The sequence below is a fragment of the Canis aureus genome, chromosome 17 (genome assembly GCF_053574225.1).
Source record: "Canis aureus isolate CA01 chromosome 17, VMU_Caureus_v.1.0, whole genome shotgun sequence".
NCBI classification, from domain to species: Eukaryota; Metazoa; Chordata; class Mammalia; order Carnivora; family Canidae; genus Canis; species Canis aureus.
Genome location: NC_135627.1, coordinates 13,699,060 through 13,718,438, shown reverse-complemented (window position 1 = coordinate 13,718,438; position 19,379 = coordinate 13,699,060). Strand labels below are relative to the sequence as shown.

The following is a 19,379-nucleotide window of genomic DNA, read 5'->3' as shown; positions in this document are numbered from 1 at the left end:
TTGGTCTGTTTTACTTTCAGCGATCAGATTATATTATTCTTATCATCATTCCCTTCACTCGGGAGTTTCCAGAGATCCTCAGAGCTTATGTCAGTGAGCTTCCTGTAATCAAACACAGATCCTCTTCATTGTTCACACAATGCACTTCTGGTAGCAGCAGCATCAAGCTGGTCATTGTAATTGTCACCCATTTTCCCCACAGTCATGGTTACATCAGGCGCTGCAGGTCTGACCCAAGACCAGCATCAACTCCTCCTAGTCCTGAAAAACAGTAAGTCATAGGAGCAAATTTACTGCAATCCTGCCGTACCACCACAGTAATATAAAAAAGGAAATTGTGATGCAAGTTACAAATTGGAAGAGGAGCCCAGGTCGGCAGGGAAGCTTCTCCAAGTCACACAAATATTAAGAGAGCCAAGACTAGAACCCAGTTATCTGTGTCCTTCCTAGGGTACTGCTTCTTCTTTCAGCATACATACAGTCTTCCTGAGAATGTGCTTTAAATGAACATTCAAAGGGCCACAAAGTAGAGAACCCATAGACAGCACAGAGACAACAGCTCTCCTTTATGGAGCACTTTCTAAGAGCCAGATGTTGTGCTAAGAAGCCTTTCATAAGAATTATTAAAACCCAATATGGCCCTGTAAGGGTCTGTACTTATCCCCAGTACGAAAATTAGGAAAATAGTTTCGAGAAGCCGAGAAGCTTGTCCAAGATCATCAGCCAAGTGGCAGAACCAGATTCAGAACTTCCCCAAGGCCCAAACCTTCCATGACACAATGAGAAGGCCCTAGAAATGGTTAAGTGACTCCCTCACGGTCACATAAGGGTTAGACACTTGTCTCCTACCACCACACTTAGTCCTCTGTCAAACCACAATGCAGCAGGAGTGTGTTAACTATACATTTGTTTTTGAATAATCAATAGCTTTGCTGCCTTCTTAGAATTTAGAAAGGTTTTTGAGGAATCTAAAAGATAGCCAGGGGTGTTAAACTTGATTCCTTCTTTTTCTCCAAATATTTTTTCCAGTAATAATTTCATAGCTCTTCTACCAGTCATTCTTTCAGTATTTGTCATTGTTACACCAAAATATTTGAAAGGGCCAGAGAACTGTTTTAGTCGTGAGAATTCAGGAGAAAAGGAATTGTTTGAATCAATTTCTATTCTTCGCCTTTTCTTTGCTCTTCTCTGATCCCTGGAACAGGAAGGATGCCCTTGGACAAGGAGGGGAGTCAGAAAGGGGAAATCTAAGGAGTGTGTCAAGAATGAGAAGAAAACCCCATTATACTTCTTTGCCTTGGAAAAAGGTGTTTAAGGGTTGTTGTTGTTGTTTAACAGAAGCTCATAACATAAGTCCCCTGGCTCTGTCCATGGTATATACAGGACCTGGAAGAGGGGAGGTGAAGGTCTCAAGACAGAAGTGTAGATAGATGTGTCTTAAACAAGACTGGTGTGCACAAATGTCCATAAATCATTGGGCAAACCTGTTGGGACCCCTCTCACTTCTGAGAGAGAAAACTCTCATTTTCTCTGTATCTTTACTTAATAAACTTCTGTCCCTTACTCAAAAAAAAAAAAAATCATGGTTTGCTCTAAGCATGGTGATCTACAAATTATTAGTAAGTGCTGTGTATGTATCTTCCCAAAATATTCATGTTTTGTGGCTTAGCATAGGAAGTTAAAATAGGTGAAATATTACCAAATAAAACAATGGTCTTACGTGCTTCTTACCACCAGCTACTCAGTAAATACATTATCTAATCCTCTCAACTAATGAGTTAGGGACAATGTTTGGTTCCCACTGGAGAGATGAGGGATACTACGAATAAGAGGTGTTGAATCACTTACCCATGGTAACACATGCTTAAGAATGGGCCTAAGAAGCTGGGCTTGGATGTGATCTAACTTTAAAACGTGGGAGATCCTGCCTCTCACAGGATGTTAACTTTCTACAGCAGTGGACACTGACCATCAGACACTGGTGGCTGTTGATGCTTTGTAATAAAAGGTTTTAGCTTGAAAAATGACTAATATGAGTGACAGTTAAGACTTTCATTAATAAATAAAGAAATTCAGCCTGTATTTATTTAGTTGTCAGTGACTGGTCAGGATATGCAAATATAGAAAGGAAAGTCAGTGTGTTTGACATTTTTAACATCTTAATCTCATCTAAATCAGGTTTATTACCAACATAGATGGAGTGCCATAGGGATCGCATAAATTTAAGTGCACAGTATTATTATTTGAGTGCCCATTTAAATAGAAGCTGAAACCAAATTTTATGTTTTCCCTTCTCCTTTAGGGGAAGGGAGCCAGCATTCACCAAAAACCACTCATATATCAGACACTGGCTATACATAGTGTCTGATATATTAATTTAACTAACTACTCAACAGAATTTTTAATTTAATTAACTACTCAACAGAATTCCATGAAGTGTTTTATCCATTTTTCCAGACAAGAACAAATCTTAAAGAATAATTTGTTTAAGATTCAAGTAGGTAGGAAGTAGCTGGACAGTTTTAGAATTCAGGTTTGCCTGCCTCCAAATCCTGTTCTCTTGTGTCTCCACCATAGTTGAATGAGATTGAGCTTATGGTAAAAGTAGGATCTGGATGAGCCTGTTTATCTGGTTCCCTTAAAAACTTCTAACGAGTTTCACTATTAGGTTTTTTTCACTATTAGTTTTTAAAGTTTTAACCATTTAAGAAGAAAGTTTTCATAGAAGTAAATCTTTTTGAAATCCAAGTTCAATATCACAAATAGCCTGAAAATATCACTGCTTGATAAAACCGCAAGGAAATCCGAATTTCAGGCCAGTAAACAAGAGCTAGAATGCAAATGGACAAGGACACCATTTCACCCTTCCCAGGATGGCAAATAACTTCTAGCTGGGAAGAGTCTACCAAGAGGAATCTTCTCAGCTGGGATTTTCATTTTTTGCTTTTTCAAACAAGGGTAATTGAGAAAGAGAGATACTGTTTTTCTCCACGGTCTCTGCAGAACCTTACCTTCATTACAGTCTTAGGTTAATTGAGCATCACTACTTGGAAATGAGTGTTGGGGCAGCCTCGAGGAGGAACTCAAAGGAGCCACTGGGAGGGTGTTTGGTTGTAAGCAGGCCAGCGAGCTGAATTAGAAAGCAAGCCTGGGAAGTTGCTGATGACTCAGGTGTGACACAGAAAGCCAGGGATTCCATTTTGAAGCCAAACATGAGAAAGAGAGAGGGAAGAAGGAAGAAGGAAATAAGCATTGAGATAAAGGGAGAATAGAGAGTTACTATTTAATGGGGACAGAGCTCCGTTTTGGAATGCTGGAGAGGTCTGGAAATGGATGGTGGTGATGGTTGCTCACCAATGAGTGTACTTATGCTGCTGAACTACACTCTTAATGGTTAAAATGGCAAATATTAAGCTATGCCTATTTTTACCACAATTTTTAAAATTAGACCAAGGATCTGAATAGACATTTCTCCAAAGAAGCAGGGATTAGGATTGGGAAGATGATCTGATTGTACTTTCATTAAATCCATAGCACAAAATTAGTCTTTTTACATTAAAAATTCTTTTCTGTTGCTGTGTTTTCCTCTATGAGTTCTGTTTTCATAAAGCAGGTAACTGAGCGCAAATGTAAATTCCTCCTCAAGAGCCATCCTTGTTGGAAGCTGGATCTATTCTGAGATATGCCAGGCTGTAACAAAAACCCACTTTCAACTCAGTGGCAATGCACCTTCATACCTTTTCTCAACAAACATTTATTAAGAGCCTACTATGTGTAGTGTAAAATTCAGAATTCTGGGAATACAGAACCGAACAAAACAGTCCCTGTTCTCATGAGTCTAACCTAATAAGGGAGACAGGCAGTAAACCAACATGCAAAAATTTCCGGTCAAAGCAATTATTACATAAAAATGATCATCTGAAAAAGTAGAAATGCCAAAAGGATGGTCTGTACCACTGAGTTTTTAACAGAAGACAACAATTGAGAAATAAAAGAGAATGTAGGAGCTTTCTTTATGTATTTTCATTTTTTTTTTTTGGTCTCCATTTTGCCATCTATTATACCATGATACTTTGGCTCCTCCTGGGAGTTATTAGGGAAGACAGATGGTAACCTGGTTTAGCTCTCTACCACATTGCAGAGGTGCTGATGTGGTGCAGACAAAGTGAGAAACTAAGACTCAGAGGGTCATGAAACTTGGTGGCAGAGACACCTCCTGAAATTCTACTCCAGGGTTCTTTGATTTTTCCTTTGCACCATGATTTTAAACACAATTAAATAGTTTGTTAATCAACCTCTCTCTCTTTCTCTTTCTCTCTGTGACATGGATGTGCAAGCATACAGGCAAAGAACTAAAATAGAAAAAAAATCCACTAATTTTGCTGGAAATTCTATTAGATGGCAGTGTCATCCCACCAATTCCAGAAATGTGCAAGATGATTACAAGACACCAAGACACACTTCATGTCCTGCACGTGACATTCATCTTGCCATTCCTATTACTGAATCTTAGCATTTGATTGCTTTTCTGCCTTTAGCGTCCTAAAAGCCAGTTGCTAACAGGCTGAATTATACATTCTGCTCCACTGTTAAAATGAATACCATGGCCAAAATGTGCTCAGGATTCTAAATCTAACATAATGGCGCTGGATACAAAAGCAGGATATTGAGCAGGACTAAGGACGTTATGTTGAATCCAACAGGATCTTGTTTCTGTGATTTTTCTTGGCCCAAATCTTCCATTTATTACTGGGAGCAAAACCCCATATTGAAAAGAGCAGGTATAAATGACTGCCCTTGAAATCTCTTTTCCTTTGCTGCATAAACTGTTTTTTCAAGGTATAAAAAAAAGCTTTCTTAGATTCCACCTTCACATCCAGAGGTCACCTTCAGTGAAATAGCCTCAGATGTGGGCAGCCTCTTTAATCCCAGGTAGCCTCCCATGCCACACCTCAGTGAAAATATTCTAAATATGCTATTTCTAGATAAATGTTTTATAATTTTTCCTCAGTGTTTTAGAATATTTTCTTATATAGTGTGGCCCAAATGTTATCTACGGTTTCTTGATGTAGTAGGGGAATTTAGCTTTCTTTAATATGCAGACACAGTCCCTAATTTTTTTTAAAAGATTATTTATTTATTCATGAGAGAGAGAGAGAGAGAGAGGCAGAGACACAGGCAGAGGGAGAAGCAGGCTCCATGCCGGGAGCCCGACACGGGACTCGATCCCCGGACTCCAGGATAGTGCCCCGGGCCAGAGGCAGGCGCTAAACTGCTGAGCCACCCAGGGATCCCCCACAGTCCCTAATTTTAAAAATGTTTGTTCAGAACTCCCTTTGTTATTTGGTTGGAAACTCAAATAATGTTCTTATAGAGACAGTGATGAACTTGATAGGTCTCCGAAGTTAACTTATGACATTGCTCAAGGATAATATGGTACTAACACCACAGGCCTAATACCGTGTGTGTGGATGTTTCTCTATCTCAGATTCAAGAGAGATGTCAAAAGCACATGCCTAACTCAAAGCCCCAGACAGCTGTGTGATAGAAAAGTCCTTCACCATCTCCACCTGATGGGAGTAGAGGAACCATTACCCACGGTGAATCCTGTGACTGGGATGTTTCCTGGGGAAGGTTGGGAGCGGAGGGATGTGATGTCTGGTGTGGAGTCAGGAATGTCAGCTGGTGAATAGGAAGAGAAAAATCTGGGACTTTTCCCTGCCTGACTACCAGGTGTATTCATCCACCCTCCTGCCCATTTTCCATGGATACCATGGCTTGACCTGCCTCCTTCTTTTTTCCTGGCTGTGGTGTGGCCCTCCAGTCTAGTAGTTGGTTTCATTTTCATTTTGTTTTGACCTCCCCTGGCATTTGCAGGGCAAACACGGCCCCAGAGCTCCTCTCTTCCTAAACAAGCACACAACACTCCTGAATATGTTTTTGTTTTAAATACTTCTATAGCATTGGGAGAAGCATGGGAAACGAAAAGTCTCTCCTATGTCCTTTCGTTCTTCTTCTTTTATATCCTACAGGAGAAAGTCACCCTTGAATGACATATGGATTTTTAGATGATCAAAGGACTAGATTCCAGTCTCGCTGTAAAAACAAAACAAAACAAAACACCAGAAATGATCCTCAGAATTCCCCCCAGGGAATTGGATTTGTTGAGGCTGGATGTGGAGTAGAAAAGGGGATCAGGATCAAAGCTTCACCCAATACTCACAAGAGTCTAGATTTTTCCACACGTGACATGGATTCATGTGAGCAGTGCAGTCTCATTCACATCATGAATTTCCACATACCTATTTTGTCCAGATAATATAAATTGTCAGTGTAGACTCTGGTCAATAATCTTCAGTGAGGCCAGCATTATTGCCTTTTGTGCAAAAAATTCAACTATTAATATTCTAAATGATAGTTTTTTCAAAATTTGGAAAGTATATCTGAAAAATATTATAAGATGGAAAATATTAGAAATGAGTCCTCAGCAAAATGATAGGCCATTGAACACGAAGGAATCAGAACTTTGAATCTAAATGTAAACTTTGAGTTAATGACAGAGAGCAAAACAAGAATCCTAACTATACTACTCTTTAAGCTCTGCTGAATTCTGTAGGCATTCCAGCCAGTGTCAGGTTGTTCTTCTCAAGAGTGAAACCCATTGTCAAGTGTGAGAATTTTCTCCCCAGTATGTATCCTTTCTATCTACATAAAAACCCATTTTGAAGACAAGTCAAATGTGGCATGAAACACTGCCTTCTCTCAGAACAATAGTCCCCCCAGATAACAAATAGGACTGTTTTCCAAAGTGTCTTTTCATAAACTGCTCATCTTTGAATTGTTTATGCAGTTCAAGTTGATGCATAGTCTTGAAATCAGCCAAAGTGCTTAAAAGTTGTTCATTTACTAACACATATCGTTAGAATTGCTCCCATAATGTTACGTTCACCAAAACCAAAGACATTTGCTTTTGACTTCGGTAATCCATACTATTTTTAAGTACAGAATTGTTTTACAGCCAAAGCTATACAAATTTCCCTACACCTTTGTTCAGTTTACTTCAACTAAAATACTGCACAAGCTTGGTTTCTCAGACAAAATCAAGGAATTTCAGGCACTAGTGACTGCCATGGGGAAGATGTGTGGAGTACTAGGGAAAAGATGGAAAGAATATCAAACAGTGGAGAGATGGCGGGGGGCAGTAGATAGCAGTGAAGAGAAACATACATGATAGAATAAAAAGAAAAACTGTAAATGAAAGGATATTAGGATGAGGAGCAACAGGCAAGCCTCCTTTACTTGGCCAGAGTTTTAGGAAATTCCATTCTGTTTTCAATTTTAAAATTAATAGTCTGTTTACAGAGATCATGAAACCCCCTTTTAAAAATTACCTTCCAAGGAAACAGGGCCTTGTAACCACGGGAGAAGACTTCTAGGGAATTGACTGAGTCTAGAAGCTTTCTTCAGGTGGCATTTTTGTTTATCTGCCATGTTTCTGTCTTTGTGAGTGATTCTTCCCCCAGCCTGGAATATTTTTCCTTTTATCTGTATATAACAACGGAGTAGGGGAAGGGAGAAATGTGTTTGTTTTCCTTAGATAGTCCCGAATCCTTAACTGCCTAGAAAGACCGTAGAGAAATACATTGCCCGGAGGGTTCTTCTCCTGCCTCCATTGCTGTATCTCGCTCGTGAGTGGTCTGTTGGTCTGCTGATGCCAGCATCGTGGTGTTGTGTCTTTAGTAAATATCGATTCATCCCTCTGTGCACCCAACAGTTAATAAATTCTCCTATATGCCCAGCCCTAGCCTAGACATCAGTGATATAAGGATGAATGAAACATTGCCTCATTCTTAGAAAACTCAGTTTTGCTGGAGACCCAGTTAATGCATCTGCCTTGCTTGGACATGTCCGCATGAGATCCCTTGCTGGTGCCATTCAGATCCACTGAGATTCCTTTGGATTTCAGCAAAACCACACAAATATTTTCTAAGGCATATTTTATCCACATCTTCAAACCCCACACTATAAAGACACTATTGGATGGCTATTCACAGGAGGATTTAACATTATTCCTCTCTTCTAATGGTTTTGTGGTTTGAATCCATAGGAACAGTTGGGTCTTTTCACTGAAATGATTTTCCTATCAATTAAGCCAAGCAGGAAGTGCTCTTACTGACTTTAATATTGAGCTAACATTTGAAAAGGCAGCTCATGTGACGCCCCTGAGTCTTTGGAATGAACACATTTATGTAAAAAGTGTGAATATTTCTAGAAGTCATCTGGAAGCTCACGATTTCCATAATTATTCATATGTTCAGTTCCTGGATATCCACCACAAGGTAGAAAACTCAGAAAGTGGTAATACTTGGTGCCTGTGAAGCCCTGGAGAATCCTACATTGACTAGTGTTCTTTAGCACCCTCTCACATGAGGGCTAGTTAGTTCAGTGGTTGAATTGGTGATACTGACCCCCTCAAGTTCCGTGTTTCAGCCTCTGCACAGAGTATTTTGCTTTTAACCAAGTGCATGCCTCACTGGTCAGCTCTTCTTCAAGTGTCCACCAAGGGCAAGGGCATATGGTTGGCTAAGTCAGAATCTATCATCGTCTGGAAAGAGACAAGGCAATGTGGATATTTCCTATCTGGTAAATCAGTAAAGAGGGAGGATAGTATTTTTTTTTTTTTCTTAGAGGATGCCTGTTGGTCAAGTACCCTGGTCTTTTGGGTGAAAGTCAAATGTCTGAAAGTTGCAGAATTAGCTCCCCATTAGACCTCGTCTGCCGATCCAGCCCAGCAGCAGTGACTGCTGGCTCCCTCAGTGTTGCCTACAGCCTTGGTCGCTGCCTGGCTCAGGAAGCTAGCAATCCAAGTTTAGTGGATATCTCTTCCCAGCAAGTAAGGCTCCAAGTGGATGCAGCCCAAAAATATATTTGAATCACACAAAGTTGTGTTCTGTAATGTAAATTAGGTGCTGAAATCCCAGCCTCCTTCAGAAAGTGGAAAGGTCAAGCAATGTAGAGCTGTGTTTTTGCATGTAACAATTGGCTGGAGTTGGCTAGCTGCTCCTGCATTCCTGCTAGGTGTGGGCCTTCCATCTGCCACCCTCCCTACCTGACCCACTCACTTATGTGCATTTCCTGCCAGGCCCCCCACCCAAGTCAGTAGGTTTACTATACAGGAACCCAGTCTTCTTTTTAATAAACCTGACTGCCATTGCTCTACAAGTCAGTGGCAGGCACTTCACCAAAGATGCAGAGATTATTAAATGACTGACCAACACACATTTTATGGGAAAACCACCCATTTGATGTTCTTTGGGGCCATCCACGCTTTATCTTCAGTAAATATATACCAGACTACTTATGTCTTGGGTTTGTATGGGAACAATTTAAGGATATGGATTAAGTAGAATCATTAGATTCTGAAATCCACCACCTGAAGGAAATGCGGATTAATAAGTAGACCCCCCTGCAGCTGACTGATATTTTTGCATCACAGATACTCTTGTTCCAACCAGAGGGTCCACTGAAGATCCACCTGTACATTCATGCTTTGAGATCAAGTATGTCTTTCTTTTAAAAATAGAATCGCCAATTTTGTGGGCATCATCAGCTAGTCTCATTTTTGTGTCTTCTATCAGTGGGAAAAGGAATTAAAAGTAATACTTCCCAAAATTCAGCATTTTGATTTACCAAACAAGATTTTGACTAAAATCTTATTTTACTAATTTATCCCCCTTCTTCATCACGGTTCTCCTTATATGAGAAAATACTTAAATTTGAGAGACGAATCTATCAGAGAGATGAACAGAAGTACATCCTGTTCAATATATTTGATTTCTGTCCTGTCATATAGAGTGCCAAGGTCCTCAGAAGCTGAAGCAGTGGGCCTTGACTGGGGAGGGCTTTCTGCTGCTGTGAGCAGACATGGGTGCAGCATCTGTCTGACGGAGGCCCCCTGGTAGGATGTAGTTGGCCACCCAGGCAAGGACTCCCTCGGGAGGGGCCTAGCAGCCCTATGGTCCCTCAGCAATTTCTACCCTTCTGGTTCCTGCAGACAGTTGCTGCTGCCTCCTGCCTGGTGTTCCACCCCACGCTGTTTGCTCTAGACCCCACCCCATGGACTCCCCTTTCCCTGGTTCCCAGGCTCCAATAACGGTTCTTCTGAAGCTCTGATCTCCACTGGCATCATAAGAAATGGCCTTTGGAATCACTGCTCCCCCTGGTCAACGCAGACTCTCACTACACCCTGGAGAGGACTGCCATGCCAGCAGGCAGAGTGAGCCCACATCTCCAACTCATGCTGGCTCACACGAGCACTTCATATATCATGAAAAACATTTGTGCTGCCTTTTCTATGTCCACAGAAATATGGTTGGCAATACTGACCTAGCTCTTCTTTGGGCTCTGGCAAACAGGGCTCAGAGCCCCCTGGAAAATTAAGGGGCATGTATTCTAATTAAAAGAGAACATCAGTGATGCTTCAGAGAGGGCGTTACTGGGGAGCCCAATGTGGTAGCCATCTCTCTGACTTGTACATGCTCTGGCCAGACCCCAGGAGAATTTTTTATTGCCCCTTCCAAGAAAACACGGGCTGCAGTGCCTGGAGCTGGAGGAAGGAACTCTGGGTCCCAGTGTCAGTTTGGGCAAGTGTAGAGGGCAGGAAAGGATGCCACTGACAGCCAGTCTGGTGAGGCCGCTTTGGTGAACTGTGATGTAATCAACTGTTCTTTAAAATGGATGGACTCAGGATGAGGACTTGTTGATATCGGGTTCGTTGATATCAGCCCATGTTCCAGGGCCATGTAAGAAGAGAGACTAGGCAGCCGAGGAGCAGAGGCACAGGAGAGAATCTTTTTTTTTTTTTTTAAGATTTTGTTTATTTGACAGAACCAGAGAGCTCGAGCAGTGGGGAGGGGCAAAGGGAGAGGGAGAAACAGGCTCTCCTCTGAGCAGGGAGCCCGATGTGGGGCTCAATCCCAGGACCCTGGAATCATGGCCTGAGCCAAAGGCAGATACTTAACCGACTGAGCCACCCAGGTGCCCCCAAGCCTGCTCTTTTAAGAATGCACGTTTTGTCCCTATATTGAAATACTCAGCCACCCTCTGAAGGCTTTGATCCTGCTGGCCATTAAAGTTACAATGGAGATAGAAGAAATTTTGATGTATAGAACATATTTTATATCTACATACAGTATTGGTATGGAAGAAAAAAAGGAACTGGTATGGAAGAAAATCTCCAAGGAGAGGCAACAGGGAAGCACACAAAATGTACCTTTTCATCCGATTTTAAATTATGTTTCTTTGGTGTGAGTTAAAAATATAATCTGACTAAAGAAAGACCATATTTAAAACTAGACAGAAGAGCCCTCTTTCCCTCAAAATGGCTTCTGTATCCGCCCCCCCCCCCCCCCACACACACACACTTGGCTCTTCTTTTGTCTCGAGGGTATCTTCCAGCTGGAAACTGCCTTGTCTCCCCACCCCCCCTCAGCCTCGTGGGCCCTAGGGTCTGCACTGTCACAAGTCTTCTGACATCCGAAACAGCAATCAAGTGGGCAGCAGGTGATTTCAGAGGCACTCAGTTGGTAACTGCTCATCTGGACTCCTGTCTGTATTTCCAGACTGTATTTCCCCCCTAGAGAACACTTAATTCAGATTGTGCCTGCGAGCTATATTTCTCAGGGAAAAAAATTAATAATCAAATTATATTTTCCAGAAAAATGCTACCACCTAAAAAATGAAACACTCAAAGCTTTCTTACCTTCTAAAATCAAATCTCTTGGACCTCTTGAAGCTTGCAGCTGCTAGGAAAGTGATATATATATATATATATATATACCACAAGGTAGCCAAAGACCTAGACCAGGGTAGAGCCAGAGTATCCTGGCCTAGATGCCAGGCAGCAGTAACAGCTGTCGGCTTGATAGTATAGTGGCCATTTATATTTAGTCTTTGTCCATATAATGGATCTGACAGGGGCAGAGGGGAAGGGCAAGCTGGGAGGGTCCAGGTAATGCTCTGAGTTAACTTCAAGGTTAATTTACAATTCACTTCCACCAGGTGTTGTACATGTCTCCCTGTCAGGTAGGAGTCCAAAGCCTCACTGTAACTAATTTCTATAATAGCCTGTTGCTAAGCTTTCTGTAGAATACTTCTCTTTCCAGGTGGTTAAGAATATCATTCTATATGGCAATTTAGTGTCACTTAATAAGCAGGGATGTGAATATATTCTGAAATATGTATTATTTATATATTGATTTAAGAAATTGCAAGACTTTGTGCCATAAATATTTTAAAGAGAGTCTGGATAACGTAAAAGGAAAGAAGAAAGAGAAGAGGACACAATTTGATGAAACTTAAACTCTTCTTAAATGTGTCTTGGGGCACATTCTTAATTTGGAAAACTTACTGATAGCATTGAAGCAAAGGGATGAAATAGAATAATTCCTATTCAGCAATCAAATATCTAAACCCAAAAGTGAAGTTATAATATAACCATCTGAAGAATTTGATGGTAGCAATTTGCAGTGGCTATTCAAAGATACTGGAATAATATTTACATATCAAACCATTACACCTCACTTTTGTCTATCAGTATGCGAGACAAGGAATGATATTTTTCCCAAAAATATCTGTTGGGAGTTTTTTGAGTTTCCGTTTAGTATAAATATTTAATATAAATGAGTTCTTCCTCTACCTTTGTCAATTCCATACAAATCCGTACATTCTGATCAATTAAAGGATACTCCTATTTATTTCATGGGAGGATTATTTGGGTTGGTACTATTTGGGTATATTCTAAAACTGTCTTATGTAAACTGCAGGAGCACCCACTTAAAAGGAAAAAGATCCATATGTGTGAATGCTAACATATCAGGATAAGAAATTATACATAGAAATGAGGCTTTTATTAGAAATTGGATCCTAGTATGCAGGAATATTAACTTGATCATAAAGAACTTTCACTGTTTTTTTTTCCTAAACAAAGACTCTCGACAGTTTAATCAATAAATATTTCATTACTTGCACAAAGTTTGGTTGAAGCATTGCACAAAGAATAAATACTTTTGTTGGAACATGCCAAAAGCTTGGCTTTTTAAAAGCTTGACATTTAGAGGCTTGGGTCACACAGGGTAAACTCCCTGTCTTTTGTAAAGGTATGGAGTTGGAAATGAACTTAGAAACCAGGCTCCTGGGAGCACAGTTTGCATTTGATAGTTTAGCTTTGCCTGTGCTTTTGGATTTATTTAGAATACTTTAACTGCTTATTAGAATGTTGTCCCATTCCCCCTTTAATTTGGGACACTCAGACATTCCCTGAATTTGAAACTGGTGGTTATTATATTTTGGGAAGAAAATTACTTTTGATGGGAACACATCTCTGAATTTTATATGCAAGTTAACAAATAAATAATACTCGATTTATTATACATTTAAAAATATTTATATTTAAGCTTTTCCCACAACTTTCCATGTCCAAATGAATTCTCTGATTAGACTCCTTGGTCACCTTAGCAAATATTAATTGGATGATAATGTGAACATATCAGAAAAAGACATGAAGCAAAAACTAAAAAAGGATCAGGGCCTAAGCACCACTGCATGCCCGCATATACACTGTCAGTTTTACAGAAAATACAAATAGTCGTGCATTCGAATCACCATTCTTTACAGCAGCCACATGGCAGGAGTGCTTACATGTAAAATTTTTCAGCATGAAGGGTGGGGATTGCTCAAAATTACAATTGCCCTCAAAAGATCGAAATATATCAAAATGAGAAATTGAAGAAAATTCCTATTTTTAAAGAGTAAAACTTAAACTCGTTATTTTCCCACACAGGAGGATGTCTAAAGCACACTTGTCTTTTTTTCCAACAGATAATTCTGAAATAATCAGCAGAAACGGAATGGAATGCCAAGAATCTGCATTGAGAATAACTAAACATTGTTACTGTACATACTATCCTGTTTCCTCCTCAATAGAATTGCCACAAACTGCATGCTAAATAAAGATTTAGTTCTTCTGGACAGACCACAACTGTAAGAAGCTAGTGCTGCTATATCATATATGAGTATTAAATATGGTATGCTTAGTATATTCCAACCTAAGATAGTTAACTACCTGAGACCAGCTGTGACGTTTAAAGACATAAAGGATAAAGTTTACTTTTCAAGGGTTTCTAAACATAGTTTCTGTCCTAGGAATATTGTCTTATCTCCATAACTATAGCTGATGCAGAAAGTCCAACCAATGTACTCATTTCGATTGAGAATATTTCCAAGTTAGCAATAAACAATTAGCATTAGTCAGGAAATCCATTCCGAGGGCAGGTTTGATTCTAACGCCAATTTACTGTCATGTCATTTACCCAATGGATCAAAGAGTATGTTTCGCTTCTTCACAACATGAATGCTGCAGCAGAGGTGAGAAGTGAAGTAAAACTCACGCCTGTCCTACAGGTCTAGAATTTGAATGGAAACTCAAGCACAAGTACGGGGGACACATCAAAGTGTGGTATTTGGTTTGCCTGGAGATGCCGCATTGAATCGTGGGATTCTAGAATAACATTAACTAGATTGAAAAAGAAACTTTGCACGGTATGAGCTTCATACCCCACCAAACAAAGTCTTGAAGGTATTATTTTACAAGTATATTTTTAAAGTTGTTTTATAAGAGAGACTTTGTAGAAGTGCCTAGATTTTGCCAGACTTCATCCAGCTTGACAAGAATGAGAGGCCCATGCCAACAGTCTCATCTAAGGGATTAGTTTTTCCAACTCACCATCCGGTTGCCTGTTACAGAATAACTTCTAAACTAAAAACCTAGTCAAACAACGAAGCTGTAGGTGAGGAGATCTGTATAATATTCTAATTTAAGTAAGTTTGAGTTTAGTCACTGAAAATTTGACTGTGACTTTAATCTAAATTACTATGTAAACAAAAAAGTAGATAGTTTCACTTTTTAAAAAATCCATTACTGTTTTGCATTTCAAAAAGTTGGATTAAAGGGTTGTAACTGACTACAGCATGGAAAAAATAGTTCTTTTAATTCTTTCACCTTAAAGCATATTTTATGTCTCAAAAGTATAAAAAACTTTAATACAAGTACATACATATTATATATACACATACATATATATACTATATATGGATGAAACATATTTTAATGTTGTTTACTTTTTTAAATACTTGGTTGATCTTCAAGGTAATAGCGATACAATTAAATTTTGTTCAGAAAGTTTGTTTTAAAGTTTATTTTAAGCACTATCGTACCAAATATTTCATATTTCACATTTTATATGTTGCACATAGCCTATACAGTACCTACATAGTTTTTAAATTATTGTTTAAAAAACAAAACAGCTGTTATAAATGAATATTATGTGTAATTGTTTAAAACATCCATTTTCTTTGTGAACATATTAGTGATTGAAGTATTTTGACTTTTGAGATTGAATGTAAAATATTTTAAATTTTGGCATCACCGCCTGTTCTGAAAACTAGATGCACCAACCATATCATTTTTGTTTGAGAAAAAAAGAAATCTGCCATCTTAATTAATGTTGGTCAAAGTCTAATGACTATCTTATATTGTAGATTTGATAACCCCATCAAAAGAAAATCACATTCTGAGTGTGATTTTTACATAGTGCTTGTATCGTTGCATTTGTTTTAATTTGTGGGAAAGTATTGTATCTAACTTGTATTTCTTTGGTAGTTTCATCTTTATGTATTATTGATATTTGTAATTTTCTCAACTATAACAATGTAGTTATGCTACAACTTGCCTAAAACATTCAAACTTGTTTTCATTTTTTTCTTTTCTCTTTCTTTGTTATTTCACTTAAACTCATTGAAAACATATAGTATACATTACTAAAAGGTAAATTACGGGAATCACTGAAATATTTTTGTAGACTAATTGTTGTCACATTGTCTTTCTTTTGTTTCATGATTTTGATTTTTTAAAATTATTAGCACACAGCTATTTTCAGCCCTTTAATAATGGAGCATCAAAAACATCACCTGTATCCCCAAACAAATATAGAAGACTGTATTTTTACTATGATATCATTTTCCAGAATTGTGATTATAATATGCAAAGAGTCATAAATATGCCATTTAACAATAAGGAGGAGGCAAGGCAAATGCATAGATGTACAAATATATGTACAACAGATTTTGCTTTTTATTTATTTATAATGTAATTTTATAGAATAATTCTGGGATTTGAGAGGATCTAAAACTATTTTTCTGTATAAATATTATTTGCCAAAAGTTTGTTTATATTCAGAAGTCTGACTATGATGAATAAATCTTAAATGCTTTGTTTAATTACAAAAATAAAATCACCAATATCCAAGACATGAAGATAGCAATTCAACAAATACTGTAGTTAAGAGATGAACTCGCCACCTGTATGGGAACTACATTTCACTCTTGGTTTTCAGGATATAACAGCACTTCACCGAAATATTCTTTCAGCCATACCACTGGTAACATTTCTACTAAATCTTTCTGTAACACTTAAAGAATTCCCTCATTCATTACCTTACAGTGTAAACAGGAGTCTAATTTGTATCAACTCTATGTTTTGGTTGTAATATTCAGTTCACTCACCCAATGTACAACCAATGAAATAAAAGAAGCATTTAAAAGGATTTCTAGTCTTTCTCCTTTTTGTGTTGAGGCAGGAGGACAGTTAGTCAAATGAAACAGTCTACACAGAAGACATTTGGTGCATTCAAAGGAAAGCAAGCTCTGGTCTTCAAGTGGGAGATTGGCAGATGGACAGGTTTTGCTTTTGGCTTTGGCTTTTCAACAATAAGAAAAGCAACTCAAATGGATCATTTTAGAAGTTCTTCTGAAATTAGAAGTAAAGATAACTCCCACCACCCGAGTCTTCCTGTTCAGGATTCTGCTTGATAATGAAGAGAACATTAGTAACCAAATGGGAATAGAATATCAGCTTTATTAAGACAAGAAAGTGCCCATTAACCCACAGGACAGGCTTCTGGTAAGAGCCTCACTGAACAACATCTGTGGCTACAAGAGGGAGACAGAATGGTGAGTGCTGTTCCCTGCAGACACCCTGGCCAGGTATGCTGAGGAGACTGTGAGAGCTGAACCTGACACCTGAGGGCAGGTGTTCAGCAGCGACTCCCCCCACCAGGTGGTGTGCACTTTCTCACACTTCTCCTTCCTCAGCCCTTTGGGGACAAGGGTATTTCTCAAGGCAGGTGGTATTAGCTATTGGGTTGGATCTGATCTGTCCTTGACATGCAGAGGTTGGCAGAAATCCCCTCCTCTATAGGTCAAGGCAGGAACAGGGCAGGGCTGGGTGGAGAGACAAGAAGGATTTTTTTAGGGCAGGCTTAAAGCTTCAGCCTTCTCAGTGGCTATGATACCCCTTACAAGGAAGAGAGATCAGGCAAATGCAAAATAAAGGCACTTGTGTTTTTAAATTGTGCCATCGGGATTTCCAAGGGTAAAAAATACTTACATCTATGCGGATGTTTGAAAAACTGGCTGTCTGGACAAGCGATGTTTTTACTGTAATGCAAAAGAAAAGCTGCTGTCACATCAGACACTCAGGAAAAAACATTCTCTGTTAGTAGTGAAGTAGGGAACAAGTTATCTTAAGGGAAAAGATTTAAGACAAACTGTACTTAAAATTTTCACATCTGGCTTCATGACGTGTCATTTCCATCAGTAGACTGACTTTTTGTGGCACCACATCAAAATCAAAAGTGAAACTTAAGCCTGAGAGAGTAAAACTAGTTCACCTCTTCAGCATAGAAAATGGTTAAATATAAAATATCAATTATTCTACAATTACCTGCCAATAAGGAAACATTATTTCAATTGGGGGGGCAAATTAAAAATAATATTTCAAACCCAGAAATACATTCTTTGATTATTTTTTTAAGATCTATTTATTTGAGAGAGAGAGGGAAAAAGACAGTGTGAGAAGGAGGGGGCACAGAGTGAGAGAGAGAAGCAGACTCCCAGCTGAGCAGGGTGCCCAATGAGGGGCTTGATTCCAGGACCCTGAGATCATGACCTGAGCCAAAGGCAGATGCTTAACCGACTGAGCCACTCAGGTACCCCATACTCTTTCATTATTAACCCAGGTTCTTCTGCAATACTTTAAAGATTTTAGGGGCAGCTAGGCAAACCAAAATATAGTTTAATATTCTAATATCTGTGGGAATAAAATACTGGCTTGCCACAGAGTGAGTTCTTCCTTCCCCAAAACATCCTAGTTTGTCTGAAATACTAAGCTATTATTGCTGTTGGACTGCTCTATCTCGGCAGAAATGACTGAGTCACTATGACTAAGTATGATTTATGCAAAATGAAACATAATAATGACTTCCCTACATGCTCTTGATGAGGGAGGTGGATGGCAGGAATGGGGATGGGGTATGGAATTGAGAATATTCACCAGAGACCTACTCATGTGCCAAGTTCTAAACTAAATGATAATGTAGGTTTTTTACAAGCCCATCCTGTGTCATTGAAGAGACTTACTAATAATAACTGATAAGTAAATTCTAACTACTACAAAGATTCCTGCTCAAGGCATACAGAGATTCTGCTATTAGACATAGCCTTATTCTGGATCAACAATACCTTCCAGGGTCTGCCCAAGGGATGACTAGAGCTACAGCTCAGCCAAAAATCTTAGGCAGGTCATTGCAACTGCATGTGGCCTCACTGTCTCTCTCTCATTCAGCTATTTTGAAAACTGCCCACCTATTGGAGGGCAGTTTTAGCTACCATCTGCACCCCACAGTGTAAATGTCATATGTGCCACTTGGCCTGTATTTTAATTAAACCATTCAGATATCCCCTCCAAATTTGGTGAAAACCATCTAGCTGTTTTCATGATAGGGTGTGACCAGAAAGTAACTTCGTTTTGTTCATATAGAGTTTTTTTTTTGTTGTTGTTCTTTTTTTTTTTTTGTTCTTTTTTTTTGTTCATATAGAGTTGACATAATCCTTAGCATTACAAAGGAGCTCTTAGACCTGTCAAATAGATAAGATAAAGATTCATAAAAATTAAGTAACTATTTCAAGATGACTTAGAGCAGCAGAATTCTGAAACCCCAACTTGTCCTAATTCTATGGTCAAGTTGACATGGGCTTTATTTGTGGCATCCTTCCAGGTCAAAATTTCATAAAAGAATTCAGAGTGAAGCATCCATCCAGACTTAAGGTAAAGCTATAATAAGAACACTTTACTAGGTTATATAAACAAGTTTTCTTCCCTATCACAAGAATGTGACTTATGAAATATTTTGAAGCTCTGCCTGCAAAGTACAATTTTAGATTTATGATGGAACCTAATTCTTTATTAGGATCAAAGGAGACTG

General features: G+C 38.9%; 1 protein-coding gene across 10 annotated transcripts in view; it reads left to right on the top strand.

Moving 5' to 3' along the window:
- MBNL2 (muscleblind like splicing regulator 2) overlaps positions 1–16,661 on the top strand; it is a 161,613-nt gene extending 144,952 nt beyond the window's left edge. For all 10 annotated transcript variants that reach the window (XM_077855154.1, XM_077855157.1, XM_077855151.1 and 7 more), the window contains one exon: positions 13,879–16,661. In XM_077855154.1, the coding sequence (XP_077711280.1) occupies positions 13,879–13,893 (15 nt within the window). In that variant the 3' untranslated portion in view covers positions 13,894–16,661. The remainder of the gene's footprint in view (positions 1–13,878) is intronic.
- Positions 16,662–19,379: the final 2,718 nt, after the last annotated feature.